The sequence below is a fragment of the Dromaius novaehollandiae genome, chromosome 4 (assembly GCF_036370855.1).
Source record: "Dromaius novaehollandiae isolate bDroNov1 chromosome 4, bDroNov1.hap1, whole genome shotgun sequence".
NCBI classification, from domain to species: Eukaryota; Metazoa; Chordata; class Aves; order Casuariiformes; family Dromaiidae; genus Dromaius; species Dromaius novaehollandiae.
The window spans coordinates 83,581,897-83,600,447 of NC_088101.1; the positions used below are offsets into that span (position 1 = coordinate 83,581,897).

The following is an 18,551-nucleotide window of genomic DNA, read 5'->3' on the forward strand; positions in this document are numbered from 1 at the left end:
AGTGACAGGAGGGTTACTGAAGAAGCCTAAAATAAGAAGTCCATTGAAACTCAGTATCTGACCCAATAAAAAAATCATTAATGTAGAAATTAAGGTAAGTAGTCTGTCTATCACCAAAATTGTGAATACCATTTTATGCTGGGATTCACATTCCAGAGGTCTATATATTGTCGGAGCCTGATGTTATGAATAGAAAAGTGCAGTCAGGACTCTTGTCAGATTTGTTTCAGGACAGATTTCCACTTTCAGAGTTAATTGAAAGAGGAAATAAAGGATATTTAACTGGTCTGTGCTATTGACCTCCCTCCTCCTGACTTCTATGTAATTAAAAACAGATATCATTTTTAAAAGCCCATAAAAATCTAGTGCTCCTTCCACTGGAGTTTTGGAAACAAACCTTTTGTTCTCCATCTAGGCAACAGGTATAACAGTAAGAAAAGCATGCCTTTCTTACAGTCTTACCTGAAGGGAGTCCAAATCATGTCTGGTTGGCTGGAAATTGTACTCTCAATGATAAAATGAAGGAGACTTTGGGTAAAAAAAAAATCAATAAAGCACAGAAACACTATATTCTTTACATGAGAATGTGTTATCTACTGCTGTTTCTCCTGATTTTGTCAAAATGAAAACAAAAGGCAAAGCAGGACAATGCAGGGTTTCAGACTGCAGTATTGGGAAGTTTGACGTTTTCCCAAATTTTTTTTTTATTTGTAAAAATGTCAAAACAATACCCATGAGTTATCTCCATGTCTTCAACTGTAAGGACTGTCACATTCTGTCACATTTTGAGACAAATTTCTTCCTTAACTAAGTTCATATCTGTATGGTTACATTTCCCCAGGTCATCACAGAGACACCCTGAAGACAGCTGCTTTACAAGCATAATGAGCTTTCCCCGGGAAGGGGCTTTGAAACAGCATATCAAACACAGTCAAAACGAATAAGATAAAATCTTCCTGCAGAATGGAAGATACTACCAGAACAGTTGTTCCTCACTTCCTAATGTGTACCTGCTGCTTTTTGTACGCATTTTACATCTCAAAGAAATAGATAAAGGGCTTGATCCTTCAAGATACTGATAATTTATGAGTTGCTAAACTTTTTTGGAGTTGTTCAACCCAGCCAACTGAACCTTCCTTTCCTTGTTTGATTCCCTGAGCACTTTTTAGGACTTTACAACAGTACACAATGAAATAAAGAAACAAAACTGAGTCAATCACTGAATACATTGCCTGTGAATATATTTGTTCATTATGTGTTTAGCTTCAGCTACCACTAAATGTTATTAAAAGAGAAAAAAAAAAGGGAGGAAAGAATTACTGGATACTTAGCAAACAAATGAAACCACAAGAAAACAAGGATGACTGTAAATGCTGGTGTAGCTCACAAGGAAACGACAAGCAAAGATGACAGAAAATCATAAGAATAAATGAAAGTGAATAAAATCCTGTTCACAATTGTAAAGACTTGTTTTTATCACTTACATTCTAGTATGCAAATATTCATAGAATGATAGAATAAATTAGGTTAAAAGGGACCTTTCAAGGTCATCTAGCCCAACCCTCAGCCTGAAGCACGTTGAATTAGATGAGGTTGTTCAGGACTTTGTCCACTCGAGTTCTCAGACTCTCCAAGGATGGATATTCTCCCACCTCTCTAGACTAGCAACCCCCACCCTGCACTACAGCTTCACCATTGTCAGCCTGAAACAATTTTCCTTTATATCTAACTGGAATTTCCCTTGCTCAAACTTGTGTCCATTGCCTCTTGTCCTGTCACCATGCACCTCTGAGAAATCTTGTTCTATCCTTTCTATATTCTCCTGTTAGGTAGCTGTAGACAACAGTAAGATCTCCCCTTAGCCTTCTCTTCTGCATACATGGAAAATAGTAGTGTAGAAGATGCAGGTGATCTCGATTTCAGTGTTACAAGAGCAAATATTTTATCCAAAGGAATAAAGTGAGTAGCTGTAGAAGTTATTTAAGAAGGGAGGAAAATTAATCAATTATTGACAGATATTTAATAGCTCACTCAAGTTTAGTTCTGCACCGCTGTCTTCAGAAAACATTCATGTTATGTATTAGGAAATCATAATTTACTTGGCTTGTGTTTTCTTTTAGGAGTCAGTGCTCTAGACGGTATTTTACCTGAACAACAAATGCAAAACTGCTTATATCCTCAGTGATTCACATACCCCAGCCATTTCTGCAGTTTTCACCTCACAATGATCATTCCCATACAAAATCAAAATAATTCAGCCCCTTTTCCAAATCTTCCTTCTAATTCAGAATTTATGCAAGGGACATGAAGGAATAATTTCAACTGTTATTTAAAAGAAAGGTGAAATGAAAAAGCATTCACATTGCCTTTTTTTTTTTTAATGAAGATAGCTCTTGCCTAACTTAAATATTGTACATTACTCATGGTAATCTACAGAGCTGTCTACAGCTCCTACTTGGCAACAAGAAAATTATGACTAAATGTCTTTTAATATTAGTCAGAATCCAAGAACAGTTCATAGCTGGTGGAACTAGACTCTCCAGAAGCATTTTCTCAGATGTCTATAATTGACCAATTTCTTTCCTAGGAATGCAGACAGGTACTGGATGAAAAATGGGCCTGCTCATAAAAATTATTGAGTTGATGGGTTCGGTGACCTAGGCAAGATTTCCAGAATTTCCATTTATAAAAGGGAATTCTTATACTGAGCTCATCTTAACTTCAGGTACTGGACCAAGGCATAACAGCCTCTTTCTATGCTTGGCAGAGAAGATGAGGCACCACGGGGTGCTTCAGATCTTTCATGGGTTCTCTCTTTGTTTTCTACAGGAATGCGCCAGAGTACCCTAGACTCTTTAATAATATTTAGAAATCCTAAACTGCATTAGGAATCCTAAAGGCAGTGCAATGAATCTAGGCTCTGAAAAATTGTATTTGGCTTTTGACTCAGTAATCCAAGAATTTAAACAAACTTAATGAATACTTTTGAGATTGTTTTCCTTAATACTTCTCTTTTGCTCCCAAAAAGTGTAAAAAGATGGGAAAACACATGCAACAAAACATATTTATTGCTCCAGTCTACAGAAACTAATGAGATTGTGGCCCCAGAGAGCTACTTTGTTCATATAAATATCCTTTATGAAATAAATTGAATATTTTGTCCAGAAACAAACAGGTAGTTTCCTCTCCCGAGCTCAACACCAAATTCTCATATTCATAAATTCAGAGAAAGTTTACATTATTCTCTTGTAAATATATACCTTGAAAAGTCCACAAGGCTAAATCCCCTGACTTGTCTGAACGCATGCTTCAGTTCACCTGCCTATGCCTCTGACACTTTCTAGATGTAACTAATCTAGCCAGTTGTCAGCATCTACCCTGAGATGGGAATATTTGCTCTCTAGAAATGTGTATTGATCTCCATCAATTATGAAGGAGGTTGACAGTGAATAGCTTAGAAACAGACGTTTACATCTGGCTAGATGAATCCTCGCCACATAACTGGGGCTATGACAGTGAAAATTCTTCATAATTCTAGCAGAGACTTTCTGAATAATGCTCAGTTTTCATTACACCATGGATGTCTCATTTTTTGTACAATTTTTGTCCCACTCCTGTTACTGCAAGCTCTCTTTCCTCTCTATCATTTTCAAGTTGTAGTTCTTACTAAACTAAGATTTTTTTTTTTTCTACTAGGATTTTTTTTTTCCATCCAGGGTGGAAATTGGAAAGTAGAATGACAAAGGCTGAGACAGAGAAAGGTTGGCCTGGAAAAGGTCTGAGTCTTGGGGGAGGGCACAGTGTTTAAAACTCATCATGATTCTATATATCTTTTCTGCCCTGATCTGCCTGGCCTTCAGGTGGCCCAGTATTCTCATCTGCAGAAGAAGCACAATGACAATATTTGCTTCTGGTTTCAGTTTTATGAGGGTACACCAGAGTGTGTGCTTTGAGACGTGCAGATGGGATGTATAAAAATCCAAAGGACTATGATTGAACAGCCTCCTATTTAATGTCTTTAAGACAGAACTCACCAAGAAATAAAAAGTCTGGGAGTTAAGGCAGTCCTCATTTCCTCCGGCCACTGCGCTCAGCCCACGTGTCACTGAGCGTTTTTGTTGACAATTCAAACGAGCTGAGGTCGGAGTTTAAATGGATTGCAATTTAAATCAACACAGAGGGTCCCCTAGAACGCTGTGTGCTGTAATTGTGGCTTCTTTCGCTTAAACAAGATTAAATGAAAAGTAATTTATTTGGAGTCAGTGGTGTTATAGCAGCCTAAAACTGCAGTAGGAGAGGGCAGGGTGATGAGCATCTATCTGCCAGCTGACATGGTTTGCGAACAGATGGTGCATTTCATAACTCTCCCTCACTTCTTATATAGCAAAATGAGAAGGTAAGAGCCAGCCCACAAAGTTTTAATTCAACTTGTGAGAGAAATCAGCCTGGAAAACACAGAGAATTTGGGAATTATATGTAGCCATCTCAATCATACTGATAAAATGGTCCATATGTATGGTCTTACATCATTAAAATATTGCTCACGCCTTGCCAGTATGACTGAGGAAAAGGTCTGTAACTTCAGTGCTAATCTGCCTAAACATATAGGTATAAATATACTTGAGTTACTGGCTTTGCTTCGAGTCTGTAATATAAAATGCGCCTGCAAAATTTAACCAGCACAACTTTTTAAAATGCCTTATTTTTATAAATAAGCTATATCATAAAGTAACTTTCAGTTTATAAAACACTTTTAAGAAAATTTAACTCATTTTAATAGCATATACTGAAACAAGCTGCTCAGATATTTGCTTTCACAAGTTTTCATACTACACACTGAATGAAATCTGCCGAATACTAGACCGTATTATATTTTACTTTAATTTTTGTACATGTAAATAACAGAAAGTTAAAACAAACAATGCAACTGACATAATACATATTTTATCCAAAGCTGTGTAAAACACCAGAACCTGTACAATGTAGACTTTTAAATTTTTTTATCATAGCTGTCAGTAAAATTATTTATGAGGCGAATTAGCACAGTAAATGTAAAACTAGACTATTTATTCTTCCAGTGTCAGGTTACTCAGTCAAACCCACAACCTGGGGTGGTATGGGCAAAAATTTATTAGATTTGGCACAGGCAGATTCCAGGTTAATTATCACAATGGTTTATATTGTTTTGAATACCATCTCCTCTACAAACTTCTCCCTATATATATGCCAGCCCACTACTGATTTGCTCATCTTATAAGATAAATTTAGAGAGCAAATTTCTTGGGATTTCAAGTAATGCACTGACATCTCTGTTCCATAATATTCCCCCAGTGATGATTAGTATCTCTAATTCACCTCAATTACCGAACGTTACCAATTCTGAATTCCCCTTCCTGATCCTTGTATCTCTCTAAAAAAATAATTCCCCCTCTATGCCGCTAATATGCTTTCACTTCCCTGAAGTGAGGTTAGGAGCACTGTACAGTTGGTGCTTATGCCTTGCCAATTCTGTGCAAAAATTAAAGTCTCCTGCATTATGCAAGAATAATTACGTGCAAAAACAATTTTGTAAACTCATCAGCGAAAGATGTGCTTAGATCTAAATTAAATTTTACGTCAAAGCATTTGCCCCTGAAAAGAACAAACCTCAAACATCCTTCACAGAAGCAATTCCAACAAAGTTTTCCCACAAAAAAAGATTACAAATTGACTCGCCTGCTTCTTCTTCTTTTTCTACTTAAAAGATCAAAGTTGGCTAGGGAAGCTAAATTTGCTACGTGAATTCTTGGCTTTGCTAAGGAAGATTTGGAGCCGTAACATGTGGTTCACTAAAGGAGCAGGCAGTTGTAATAAAAACCCTCACACGTGTCATTCAAAAGCCACCAGTTGGGGAGCCAACATTTTATCCTCTTAGTCTTTTTTTGGGTGTGTGTGTCTGACAGGAAAGGGACCAATAATTAGTGAAGGTTTTGATAGCTGTAAAGAAAACCTTCATCCTCCCAGCATTTCGTGAGGGCCTCCTACGCACCGGTGCAAAGAGCATCCCCGACTCGCCAGAGGGGAATGTCCACCTGCCACCACCAACCCATCCCCAAAAACGTGCCTGAGGCCAAAAGATGAAAGTCTCTGCATCCTAGACCCAACTCCTCAAAGCCACCTGGTCACCTGAAAACCGAAGGATGCCATCAATCAGACGACCGAGCGCCTCAGCTGAAAGGGCTGTGATTGCGCTCTCTTCGTCTCTGATTCATAGAGTGCGCGTTCCTGCCTTTTAGCACCTTTCCCCGTGCTCTGACAAGGCCCCACACAGAGCTGGTAAAGAGCTTTAAATGAACAAGAGCAGCGAAATCTGTGCTCTCCCCAGGTGCTAAAATCTTCACATGACACTTCTTCTGCCCTCTCCTATGAGAGCTCTGACATCTTGACAGCTTTAATAGATACCCGAGAGGCAGAACAAGCAAGGAAGAGCTTCGTTGTCCATCTTGTCTTTTTTTAAAAAGCTGAGGGATATCGAAACAGTGAAGCAACAATACTTAGGCCCAAGAAATATAGGCAAAAAATGAGGGCTTTAAAGTAAAATAGTAAATCTAGATAGCAATAACCTTGCCCCCCTCCAGTCCATATCACAGAAAACAACAAAAGTGTTGACATATAGTTTCAAAGGTTAAATCTCAGCCACATCTCTTGGGTTTTGATCTCCTGCTTAATTTCCCATCTTTTATAATTTATTTTTGATTTTTACTTGGTTTATAAAGTAAGTCTTAGAGTTGGCCTATTGTCAACATGTAGCTTCAGGAACCTGGGTTAAGAAAATAAAAACAGTCATAGAGAATATGGAAAATAAAAAAGTCTGTCCTGCAAAAACAGGCGTTATCCACAGTCGACAATGATAAACACATTCCGTGAGCCCTGGGATGGGTTAAAATAAAGGAATAAATAAACAAACCCCACCTTCTCGGGTATTTTCCCACCACCCACAGGAGGAGACCGACCGTTAGCGACAGAGACTGGAAAGGAGGTTACTCACCGTCGAGGAGTCCCCGCCTCCGTTCTCAAGCGTAGCTCCCTCAGCACAGGTGGGTAGGTGGGTAGAAAGTGGACTAGCCCTGCCCCCATCTATGACATCACACTCTACCTCATAAAAGGTAGTGAAAGTGCTCTGAACTCCAGTCTGATTTCCGAGAGATACAGAAAAGAGAGAGTGAGAGAGAGAGCAAGCGAAATACTGCGCCGTCGCGGAGAGGTGAGGAGAGAGGAAAGCAGGTGCTGAAGGAGCTATGCTTGGTCAAGGAAGCAGGGACTCGTCCACGCGGAGTGGCCCCGCTGCCTGGCGGTTCCTCTCGCTTGCTCCCACAGCACAGCTTGGACGGCCAAACCCAAAATCGCCTAATTACGGCGCTTTGTGATGAAAACCAGAAAGGATAGAAAGCTCTATCCCCACTACGAGCTGATTGACATCAGATGGGGCACGAATTTGGCTGAGAGACTTTGGAGCGGCATTTTTGGCGTGTGATTCTGAAGAGCTGGAGTGCACATAGAAAGCTAAACACTGATGACAAGCAGTTGAAATCCCAGTGACTACCACGGGAATTGCAATCGTGTCCACCAGTGTTGAACTTGATCCATAAACATCAAAACGCAATCCAGCCCTCTGGACTCGTGCTTGAAAAAAGTCAGCTAGAGGGTAGGTCACCCTCACCAGCATTTGAAGAAGGTCAGGAGAGGACTACATTTTTCTCGCACTGAAAACGAGAACTGGCATACTGTGCTGAAAGAGCAAGTGAGGGAAGTATAAAGACTCTGGGCATACATTTATTTACAGAGCACACTTTCAAGTTCCAGAAAATATCAGCAAAATTGCAAAGAGGTGGTAGTTTTAAAGACTGTACAGTTTTAGTCTTGTAGTTACACAGTGACAACCTCACGGGCTGAAGCCAATTTTTTTCAGACACCTTCCTAGGAACTGACACTGAAAATGGGATATTCACTCTAATTCATGGTAAATGGAGATTTAGCATGCAAATTCAGGAAAAGCAGGTTTGAGAGTAAACAATTATTGATATTATCCAACGGGAGTTTGATTTTCTAAAAAATTAGCTGTGTACTAAAATTTACAAAACAGTATATGCTGCTAAACAACTCCATTAAATAAAACTGCTCAGAGAATAGGGGACTACTCAGTATCAGTAAAGAGTGGTAGCATAAGATCGTGTGTTTTGGAAGATGAAAAGTGAATGCTCCTTAAATCTCTCTTAAGAGTATGGATTATAAACACACAGAGTTAATATTGACATTTTCGCTTAGGCTTTTTGTTGCTAGAAGGATTATGTAAATTCTATTTTAATCATGAGCATTTTTCAGTCTTACCAATGATTAATGTGTATTCCCTGCTCTGTTTGTATGCTTTTTTTTCCCTCCTTCCTTGCTATCAAAAAAGAGAGTATCTGACTAAAGTCTAGTACCAGTCACTTCACCTAGCAACAGAGGTCAAGTATTTTTCTTCTTAACTTTTGTAACTTCTACAGTATCTGAAGATGCTGTTTTAAACCAGCATTTTTGTGGATTTAAAAACTCTAAGAACAATTTGGCTAGTCCAGTTAACAAAATGAAGAGCTACTGTGGCTGTTAGAGATGAAATACAGCTTCAGGAACACAATGCAAAACTAGGCTGCATCGGCATAATGCAAAGCTATGATGGTGCTGTGAATTTCAGTTCATAATTGAATTAACCATGTCCAGCTGATTTCTCATTATTTGATCTTGGTCTCAAGCTATTTGCATATATGAAGATAGAGGGGAGGAAAAACCATCTTTGGTGCCTTTTGTATTAAGGACTAGATGGTGATACGGTCTTCTAAATTTCATGGCCTGCTGTCAAAAGGCTTTCCATAATATGGCCCAATTTCCAATTATTTAATGGAAGCTGTATTGCTACTATTCCTTATTAACATGCATTTCCACTACTCTGCCAAAGAGATGAGAAAAATTGAACATTTAAAGGCTTTTATGGTAAAATGTACTAGACGGAATTCAGTTAATTCACAGCTTGGGTATCCTATGACTTGACTTTTGCACCACAGTTGTTTTTGCCAAATGAAGTAGGAACATATTTTGAACTCTCCTGTGACCACCAGATCTCATGAAGCCTAACAAAGTTTGTTTAGTCTGATTAAGAGAACAATGTTCATAGGATGTATCCTTAATTATGAAAAATGGTACACCTGTAGTGGCAGTTCTGAGATCTCCTAAAGAGAAATAAATTGCCTTTTATTGGAACAGAAGCACATGGAGGTAGCACAATTAACTTCTGGAAGACTGAGGATGGCCAGGTATATTCTCCAGTAACAATACAAGATGAAAAATGTGGTGGTAGATTCCGTCGTCATAATGTGATATGAACAGTTCAATAGATTGGGTAACAGATAATACCCCAGAGGGTATTCTGGGTGAGCACTGCTCAAATCTGAAGTCTTGTTTTGACCTACTTAGCACAATATTTGTAGTTGATAAAAAGGAGAAAACTAAGGGAAGAGCAGAAAAAGGTAAGACTGATTTGTGAACATACACTAGAACATATTACTTGAAAGAAAAAACACTTAACTGAAAACATTTAAAAACATATATACTTTGAAAGAAGAGGGAAATCTTCCAAGTGTTCCAAGGAACATAACTAAGATTAATTAAATGAATATTTATGCAAATGCAAAGAGACAGTAGATGAAGACTTCTATGCTCTACAATAGTTTCTTAAAGGACCTAAGTGAAGACTGATAGCACTAGAAAGCTTCGTAAACCCAGAGCAGCTAGCTGATGTGGTCACTTGCACCCAGGCACTAGCAATCAAGGAAAAGAACGTGCCCATGTTCAGTTTGACATCAAAGATCCCTCGGGAAGAAACACTGAAGCACTTGCTTAAAAAGATGGACAGAGGATGGTCAATGAAAAGGCACCATTCAGGTACCAGTGGCTCGATAAAGTTTGAGAACAGCAAGATTGTGAAAGGCTGCGAAGAGCGCCAACCGCACAGGAACAATGTATGCGCTACTGCTAAACCTAAGGAAGGTAAAAATGGATATACCTTAAGAAATCGAAACAGCAACTTGAAAAGGAATATCAAGTTCAAGGCATCTCCAAATGCCAAGGTAACACATATCATGAAAGTCTGAGAGCCCAACACACAAAGCCTAACACACTGACCCAAAAGTGTCCTGCTGCTGCAGTGGATCAGCTTAACGGAGGAATGGCAAAATCCTTTCTGCTCATTACCTGCCATAGCCAAGGAATGGTGAAATATATAACATCCCATTTGACTCAGAGTAAACTTGTAACTCCTCTGATTTGTTGATGCTGGGGATGTTGAATCTAGCTGCTGGTACAAAAAAGGATGAAAATATTTCTGTGGTCTTTAGGGTCAGACACTGATGCTCTAACTCACCTCTAATGTGGTCTTTGATGAGATTTAGGACAAATTATTTGCATGCTTTGCCTCATTTTCTGCTCATACTATTAATTACCTGGTAACCTCGTTCACAAGATATTTTGATGGTGCTTTAGTCAAAATTTGAAAGGTTTGATCCCCAAAGAAATCCTTTGAGAATATCTAACAGTAAGAAATCTGATACTGGATAGTACCAGAAACTGATATTTCTAAGGTCAGATACTATTTTACTTTGATTGATTCCATATCAATGTCTTAACTACATCATACAAAATATAACCCTCTTGTTGATGCAGCTGCTTCAAGACTAATGATGTGATGTGAGGACAGACATACTTTTCCTCTTATGAGGTTCATAGATAATAAATTAGTAATAATGATGATAATAATTCAGACATAAAAAATACAAGGCAACTTTGAACCTTCTTCATCCAGTCTCATCTCTTCCTAAAGGTTATTGTTACTCCTTGCATTCAATGGAAATACATTCCTATTGTGAGTTTTATTAAGTATTTCATTGTAAGCTGTTTAGTTGAGTATTTGCAAATGATTTTACTCAGGCTGGAAAAACTGATGATGTTTTCCCTTGAGGGTATGGCTTTTTGCATGCATGTGTTTCTATGTGTGTGTGCGCTACTCATCTGCAACTCAGGTTGTCAAGAAATACAATTAAAGTGAAAGAAACTGATGAGTCTTAACTGAAGTTGCTTTAATATCAGCAAAAGCATCATCTGATAGTACTTTAGAAGTGATTTAAAGTCTCACCACTATCAAAATCAGGAACTGAAATAATTGGGAGAACTAAAAGATGTACTTCGGTGAAATAAACTCAGCCCCAAATCTCCTATTGTGTATTAAATCTGTCATTTCCTAACTTCAGCTTTCCACATTCCCACGCAAGAGAAGCAAATCTAACTTTTTTTTTAAAGCCACAAGATACACATATTAGTAAATCTTCTATGCTGTGCACTAAGGATATAAGTTGGGCAAGTGAGAATGCCATGGGGGTGGGGAAAGGAATCCTTAATTAATACAAAACGTTGAAACTTGGTCCCAAACAGCTCCCTTTAAAGGAAGTTAGGGAAGGAAGGGAACCTGAGTCCTCTCCTCTCCAGCAATAGGCATAGTCCCTGGGGACTACGACCAGCTGTTAGAGGGGTCTCTAGGCCCTGCTAATTATTGCAGGGCTGCGGCAGTCTATGAATCAACAAGCCATAATGTTCCCTTCCTTTTCCCCCATCCTTCAGCACACCCTGGAATAGGAAAACAATCTGGACTGAAACCATAGTTCCTGCAGGAGCAGGCAAGCTTTGGATTTTAGAGTAGTTACTAGCTTTAAAATAAATGCAATATATAGTGAAGCATACATATTAGTATTTCCTTCAAATCTAGAATCTCTTTTATTATCATATTTGTTTCAAGCCTCAGTCTTGAAGCCATAACACACTGCTTTGTTCCCATGGAATTAAATCGCTTAACTTTTTTTTTAATCAGAAATTCTTTTCTCTGCAGAACGCTCTTCTGAAGAGAAACTTCAATAAATGTAATCTGGAGAAATTCATGAATATTTGTTACCTGATAAAGCACAAAAACATGTTCCCTAAAGCCAAAAATAGTTAATGAAGATAAAAGGCGGACCTGTCCAAATTTTAACCTACTAAATGTAGACATATGAAGGGGGTGTGTGCTTCTTGTTTCCATGAATATATCCTAATAAAGGCAAGTGAAGCGTGACTTTGTTTTGCAAATGAAATTCTGGACAGTTTCTTTCTATTTTTGCAGTATATGTTTGTTTTATATATGTGTGTGTTTATATATGTATTTATATACAATGAGATATCCTCTTTTAGTCTGCACATTCCTGTAAATAGTCTTGTAACAAAGCACTGCACCTTCAAAAAAACCATCTGCGATTAAATTTGATAATATTTGCTTGTTGAAATTTTTGGCTACCTCTTAAACATCTTTCATCTCCTTTTGCTTGCATAACATGCACTCTGCTCACCAACAAGTCCACCTTCACTGGACAGCTTTGAAGACCTAACACTAAAAAACGTTCCCCAAATCTCCTGTGCTATTCTATATGCGGATCCTCCACCCGCAGTACCAGATGTCCAAAGCTCAGGGTTTATCCCATTGTCCAATCCAACAACAATTATAAAGTCAAAACCTTGTGAACTCATAGAGGTAGAAATAGGATCCTTCGAGATCCTTCACTTAGCTGAATCACAATACCATAGAAATGGTGCTTCAAGGAGACCTCTGGAGGTCTCTTGTACAACTGCCCACTAGAAGTGGGTCTATTGCCAACACCAGAGCAGCTCGGCCACTGCTTTGTCCAGCCAGATCTTGAAAACTTCCACAGATGGAAATCCCACATCTCCAGGCTCCTGTCCCTGCGCTGCACTATCATGCCTGGGAAGCAATGGAAGACTTCATATCCTGCAATATATCCTTGCTATATAGGTGGAAGAGCTATGGTAAGTTGGCTTTAGAGCCATTACGCATGTATTTACTTCTTTTTTTCTACTCCTCTTTGAGCTGTTTCACAGGATAATTAGGAATTCCTCACTCTCTTGGCATTCAGAAAGGCCTAAGACAGTGTTTCCATTAAATACATCATATATAATCAATATATGACCATTAAGAATTTTATCAGCACTCATTTTGATTAACGTGCATAACTCACGGATGCCTTTATCCTTTAGGAGCAGTAAGCTGATGAAGCCTCAGGCTGCTAAATTTTTTATGTTACCACCTCATCAGGCACTCCCTTTCTTTGACAGTGTATTGAGGGATACAGCCCGAGCCAACATGAGTGGGAGACTCCCATATTAGCCACAAATGGAGAACCGCAGTTAGTCCCGAATAAAGGCTTATCGAAACCTTCATATTGCTGTATCACATACACCACATAGCCACATATTTTGGAAAAAAGTACACTTACTACAACTTATTTCACCCTTGCATATATCAATATAAATGTACATGCCTGCACACATTCAAAGACGTATATAGAGGTTACTTAAATATACCTCCATTTGAAAAGGCGCAGCTGAAATATCTCCCTGCATTTTTTCCTTTCATTTCTTCCAAAGCGGATGACATAAGCTACACCCAAGTATGCAATGTAACTAAAGGTCCCTCACTTCCACACTCAGCCCCAGCCTTTCTGTCCCAGAAGCTCCCTTTCTAGCGTGGTAACTCAGGGGCCGAAATAAGGATCCAAAGGCTTTATTTTCTGTCCTTGCTTGTTCTACTGTGAGTAACAGGGGAGTTGGGAGCATGATGGAGTCCTGACAGCTTTGTGGTCCAGACCTTCTCCCAGCTTTTCCCCACCACTACAGTTCTTTGACTTCATATCCCCATTTTGCTTTTGATTTTGGCTTTTTCTTCACCTGACCCCTTTATATCTCATCTTTCATGTTCCTTTGCTTAAGTCCTTAGTATTTCCCTACTCCTTTCCTTTACCCAGTGTTTTCACTCCAAGCCTCAAAACAGAACTCCATTCCAGCAACCCCATCCTAAACAAATCTTTTTCCACCACTTCCATCTCACATAACTTGATTTTCACAGCACTAGTGCATGACTATTTTCATGTGCTTCCTTGTGTATACACATGAGTAGTTTCTGTTGTGTTTACCTGCTAAATAATTCTCCTACTAAAATACTGAGAATAAAATTAATCATGTTTTGCTAGTTTCTAGGAAACAACTGTGATAGGTGAATAACCCTGTTCATGTTTGCAATTCATTTTTTGCAATTCTAACTTCTTGCCACAATCTTATCGGAGAAAAAAAGGGCAAAAGTGAAATCACACACTTCAAACTATATTCCTAAGCAATTTCATAGTTTTCTGTTTGGTCTCCGGTCCATCTTTCACCTTCCCTTTACCAATCTGAGTATATATCACTTAGGTTATATCCACTTGTCATGTATTATTGTAACAGAAACGCTAGTCTTCCAAGGATGTCAGCTTGGACATAGGACTGTATCTTTTCTCTGTAGTTTGAAACTATTTGAGCACCAACTGTCCAGGGAACATGAAAACAATGATTATTTAGGAATACCTGCTCTTCCCTGCAGCACAAAGCAAACTGAATCACTAACAGACAAAACATAAGACTTCTATTAGCAACATCTATTAATCAGTAAGTACAACTAGGAAAACTGGTGCAGTTTAAAAAGCGGATCGTACGTGCATTTCTTTTCAAAACACATTCTTTGAAAAAGTATGTGTCTTGGCTCAGATTTTTTCCACTGAAAGCACTATCAGCCTGCCAGTCCAGGCAGTTCAGCCCAGTAATGTCTAGAAATCCTGGTTTATCAGGCTCTTTCTATGAGTTTACTTCATGCACCATTCTTCCACTTCGATTACAATTCAATAATAAAACCTCCTCTCTTGCTAGCTGAATAACAGCAGTAACCTTTTGGTGCTCCTGAGGATCTCAGATAAAAGGAACCTGACAGTCCTGCCAATTTGTCAACTCCCTCCTCAGCAAGTTTCCTTTTTACACAACGTTAAATTCTTACCTGATTCAGAAGGAATTAAATTAAGTTATGTACCTGAATCCAAAAAAAAACAAAAAACAAAAAACATTTTCTCCATATCTTAAGAATTTAAAATGTGAAGCATCTCTCTGATTGCCTATTTGAAAGCAAAGCAAAGCAGAGAAAGCAGAGCAAAGCAGGGCTTTCTGGTCCAAGGAAATTAAATGCAACATCAGCTGCTCTTAAGCAACTGCTAGTGTACAGGCTCTTGCTCCAGATTCAATGACAGACAGCCTTACTTGCTTTTAATAGCAGGTAAACTCCAAATTACCTTAACTTTATTAGGAGTCCCTGTGATCAATTATCAGTTCATAAGCAGCAACTTGATACTGTGCTGCGTGTGCATGTACCCGTTTCCTTTCGCAGGCCAGGTAGTTTAGGGTAACTCTACCTTAAATGAAAAAGTATGCATGAAAATTGAAAAAAGGAAGCTATGCCATTTAAGCCACTTTGTATTACTAGATGTAGGAAGCACAGACAGGATTGATAGGGAAGCTGTCTGCCAGCTTACCTGGAGCAGCTGCTAACTGCACAGTTATTCTGCAATAAATATCAAGAGCTTCATTCTTTTTTGGGTGAGGACTAGCTCTTTCCAGTTGCCTCGCTTTCATCACAGATGAAGAATAAGCATACAGGCAGTGATTTTGCAGCATCTCACGTCTGTTACTATTTTTACACATCCAACATCCCAGGCCAACTGTTAATGAGAAGTTTTATGTTGTTGCAGCCTTGCAACCCAACTCATGCCACCTCGGACGAAGTTAACAGGGTGGCCCCAGCCTTTTTACCTCCTTTGGCCCCATAAATCTGCACTTCAATTAACCAATGAAAAGTCCTACGTAAAGTCAAAAGCTTAACTAAACTGCCTTGCATGTTCAAAATGTTACAAGTCCTTCTCCTAGTATCGTAGCTGAGCCGACTGTGCTAAGATAAATGGGCTTTTGAAAATAACTGAGAATTGGACAGGGTTAAAGTATATATTTGGAGTGCACTTTGGCTATTGTTTCAATATATTCAGGATGTGTTCAAAGATACATGGCTGTGACTTTGACATTGCATATCTGTCTGGCTCAGAAATTTAGGACTCTTTGGGCAATTTTTCTCAGAATAGGGCTGATTAGAGCCGCACAGGTCTAAATCAAACCCGAAAACAGCAGGGGGATGCCTTAGATAAGGGATTGTCTTCGATTCTGTTAAATATAATCCTGCAGGAAACACTCGGGGAAAGCCACTAACATAAACAACAATTAAAAAAAAATGGAAGCTCATAGCTTAAATGGGAAGTAGGTAAATGAGCTGATCAGCTTCAGAGGAGCAGTAAACAGAACAAGTGGATATTTATTCTAGGGTAAGAAATGAATATATAGATCTGTTTTATTGTAATGGTCTAGCTAATGACAGAGTCAGACAGGAATACTAAAAAATAAAGCAGAGTTAGAAGCCTGAATTTTGCTCCAGATACAAACGTCATGGTTCAAACCAACTCTATTCAGCAAAAGTAACTACCAGAAAAAGGCGACCTATTAGCATGAGCTAAGTATATGTAAATGGCATTTACTTCATTGGCAGTAGCATATGCTCGGCACTTCAGCGAGCTCGTTCCAATACAATGGCACAACTGATTATGAAGCAAATACACATTACATTAAATAAAAGCAGGCAAAAGACAAAGAAAATGAATTTGCAGTGCTTTTAGCTTGTGCAGTGAGAACGCGTGCGGAGGACCTGGCGAGGAGTCAGTGACTGGCAGAGTACGCGGCAGCAGGCCCAGCGTGGGAAACTACACACCGACCAAATTCCCGCCGGGGCCAGGCGTGTGTATCCCGTTTTGCCAACAACCTCTAGCCACTTCCCGGGCAGTCAACAGCCTCTAGCTGCTCAAGGGCAGCACAGCTGAGATAAGGAAACACTTCTAGCAGACGTAAGGGGCCCTTAGGAACAACGAGACGAGTCCCGGACGTCCGACCCGGGCGTCCTGCCTCTGTGTCCGACCCGTACCTCCAGCAGCCTCCCACCGGCGACCCCTCCTCGCCATTCCCAGGGCTCCCCGTGCAGTTTGCAGTGTAAGTCCTTTATGAAACCTATCCTCTTTAACCCCTTATGGACCTTGAGTGTCTCTCCCTGCTGCTGTCCAACCCTCTCTTGCCCGCCTTGCGGTCACATTTGGCGTAGTCGGTGGGGTACCGGTGTGGAGATGCCCCTGTGGGGGCGAAAGGACAAGGCGGCGAGAGCGAGCTGCATTCCCGGGTGGCTGCTGCGGGCTGGTGGGCACCCATGGCTCACATGCTGGTGGGGTGGATTGCCCCCACAGTGTGGCCAGAGCTGGAGCGTGAGCCAGGGGAGCAGCTCATGGAGCTGGTCTCCAAGCTCCGGCTGGGAAATGCAGCGAAAGGCAGCGGGGGATCTGGGGTGGATACGCGGGGCCGTTTCAGGCAGCAGCCCTGCGAAGCGTTATCAGAGTGGCTGCTACAGTGGTGGGACGATGGGGCAGGGGCAGTTTATTTTACTAGAGAGGGGCTCGGTCGGATGGGGGCTGTGCCCCAGGCTCCCAGGCTGTGCAACACCCTTGGCACCCTGCAGCAGCAGGACTGAAAGGTTTCCCCCTCCCTAACAGAGCGGGTGCTGGGCACAGCCCCCTTAACCTGGCCGACTGCCACGGGCGTCGATGACTCCTGCGCCGCAGCTACCCAGGCTCACACCATTACGGCACTAGAAAACTCGATTGGGTTATATGGTTCCCTGGTGGAAGTCCAAAGTGATCAGGGCACTCATTTCACAGGGAATGACACTCAAAATTGGGCCGGAAAGCCAGGAATAGCCTGGAGATATCACGTACCCTACCATCCGCGAAGGGCAGGATTGATAGAGCGAATGAACGGGCTGCTCAAAGAGCAGCTGTGCAAACTGTACCTTCTGGTACCCTCACGGGTTGGAGCAAAACCAGTCATCGGGCAACTGCCTGCCTCAATGACCACCCACCGTGTGGCCCTACCCCGTATGCTCGTTTCAAAGGGGCATCCACTGAATGGTCGCGTGTGCTTAGACTGCAGCGACTGCACGCCCACGCCGAGCGAGCCAGGCGAGCCCTGCCCGGGAGTGCAGGGTTGGGTCTGCGACTGCCACACAAATAACCCAGGGACCGGAGAGCCGTCATCTTGTGAGTATGGGGTGGGCCATCACCATACCTCAAGGGTATGATGGTCATGTGGTGCCCTGTAACAGTTTAGCTCTCCAGGGGGGTGGACATCAAGGCAGGAGTCATTGACTCGAAATACCCTGACGGGGGGAAAGTTGCGATCCATTACACCGGCTCCCAGCCCCTGCGATGTGCACAGGGAGACCAGATAGCCCAACTGATACGTGGGTGGATAGGGGTCCCCACTACCCAGGAAACAGATTCCTTGCAGCCCACCCAACCCAGCAACCAGGAGGTTTGGGGTCTACAGGGCATGCTGTTTGGGTGCGTGATCCGGCTAAACCTGAACAGTTCGAAGGGGAAATCATTGCTGATGGGCCAGAAGACACGCACGTGGTACTAATCAAAGGGGAAAGTGTCCCAGTC

The 18,551-nt window shown here is 40.8% G+C and overlaps 1 protein-coding gene across 5 annotated transcripts in view; it reads right to left on the reverse strand.

Annotated features, from left to right (window-relative positions):
• The window catches only part of CTNNA2 (catenin alpha 2), a 466,069-nt gene that overhangs the window by 9,010 nt on the left and 438,508 nt on the right, over positions 1 to 18,551 (reverse strand). For 4 of the 5 annotated variants that reach the window (XM_064511622.1, XM_064511624.1, XM_064511623.1 and 1 more), the window contains one exon: positions 7,028 to 7,171. The exons of the other annotated variant lie outside the window; for it this stretch is intronic. In XM_064511622.1, coding sequence (XP_064367692.1) covers positions 7,028 to 7,171 — 144 coding nt within the window. The remainder of the gene's footprint in view (positions 1 to 7,027; positions 7,172 to 18,551) is intronic. 5 annotated transcript variants of the gene reach the window in all.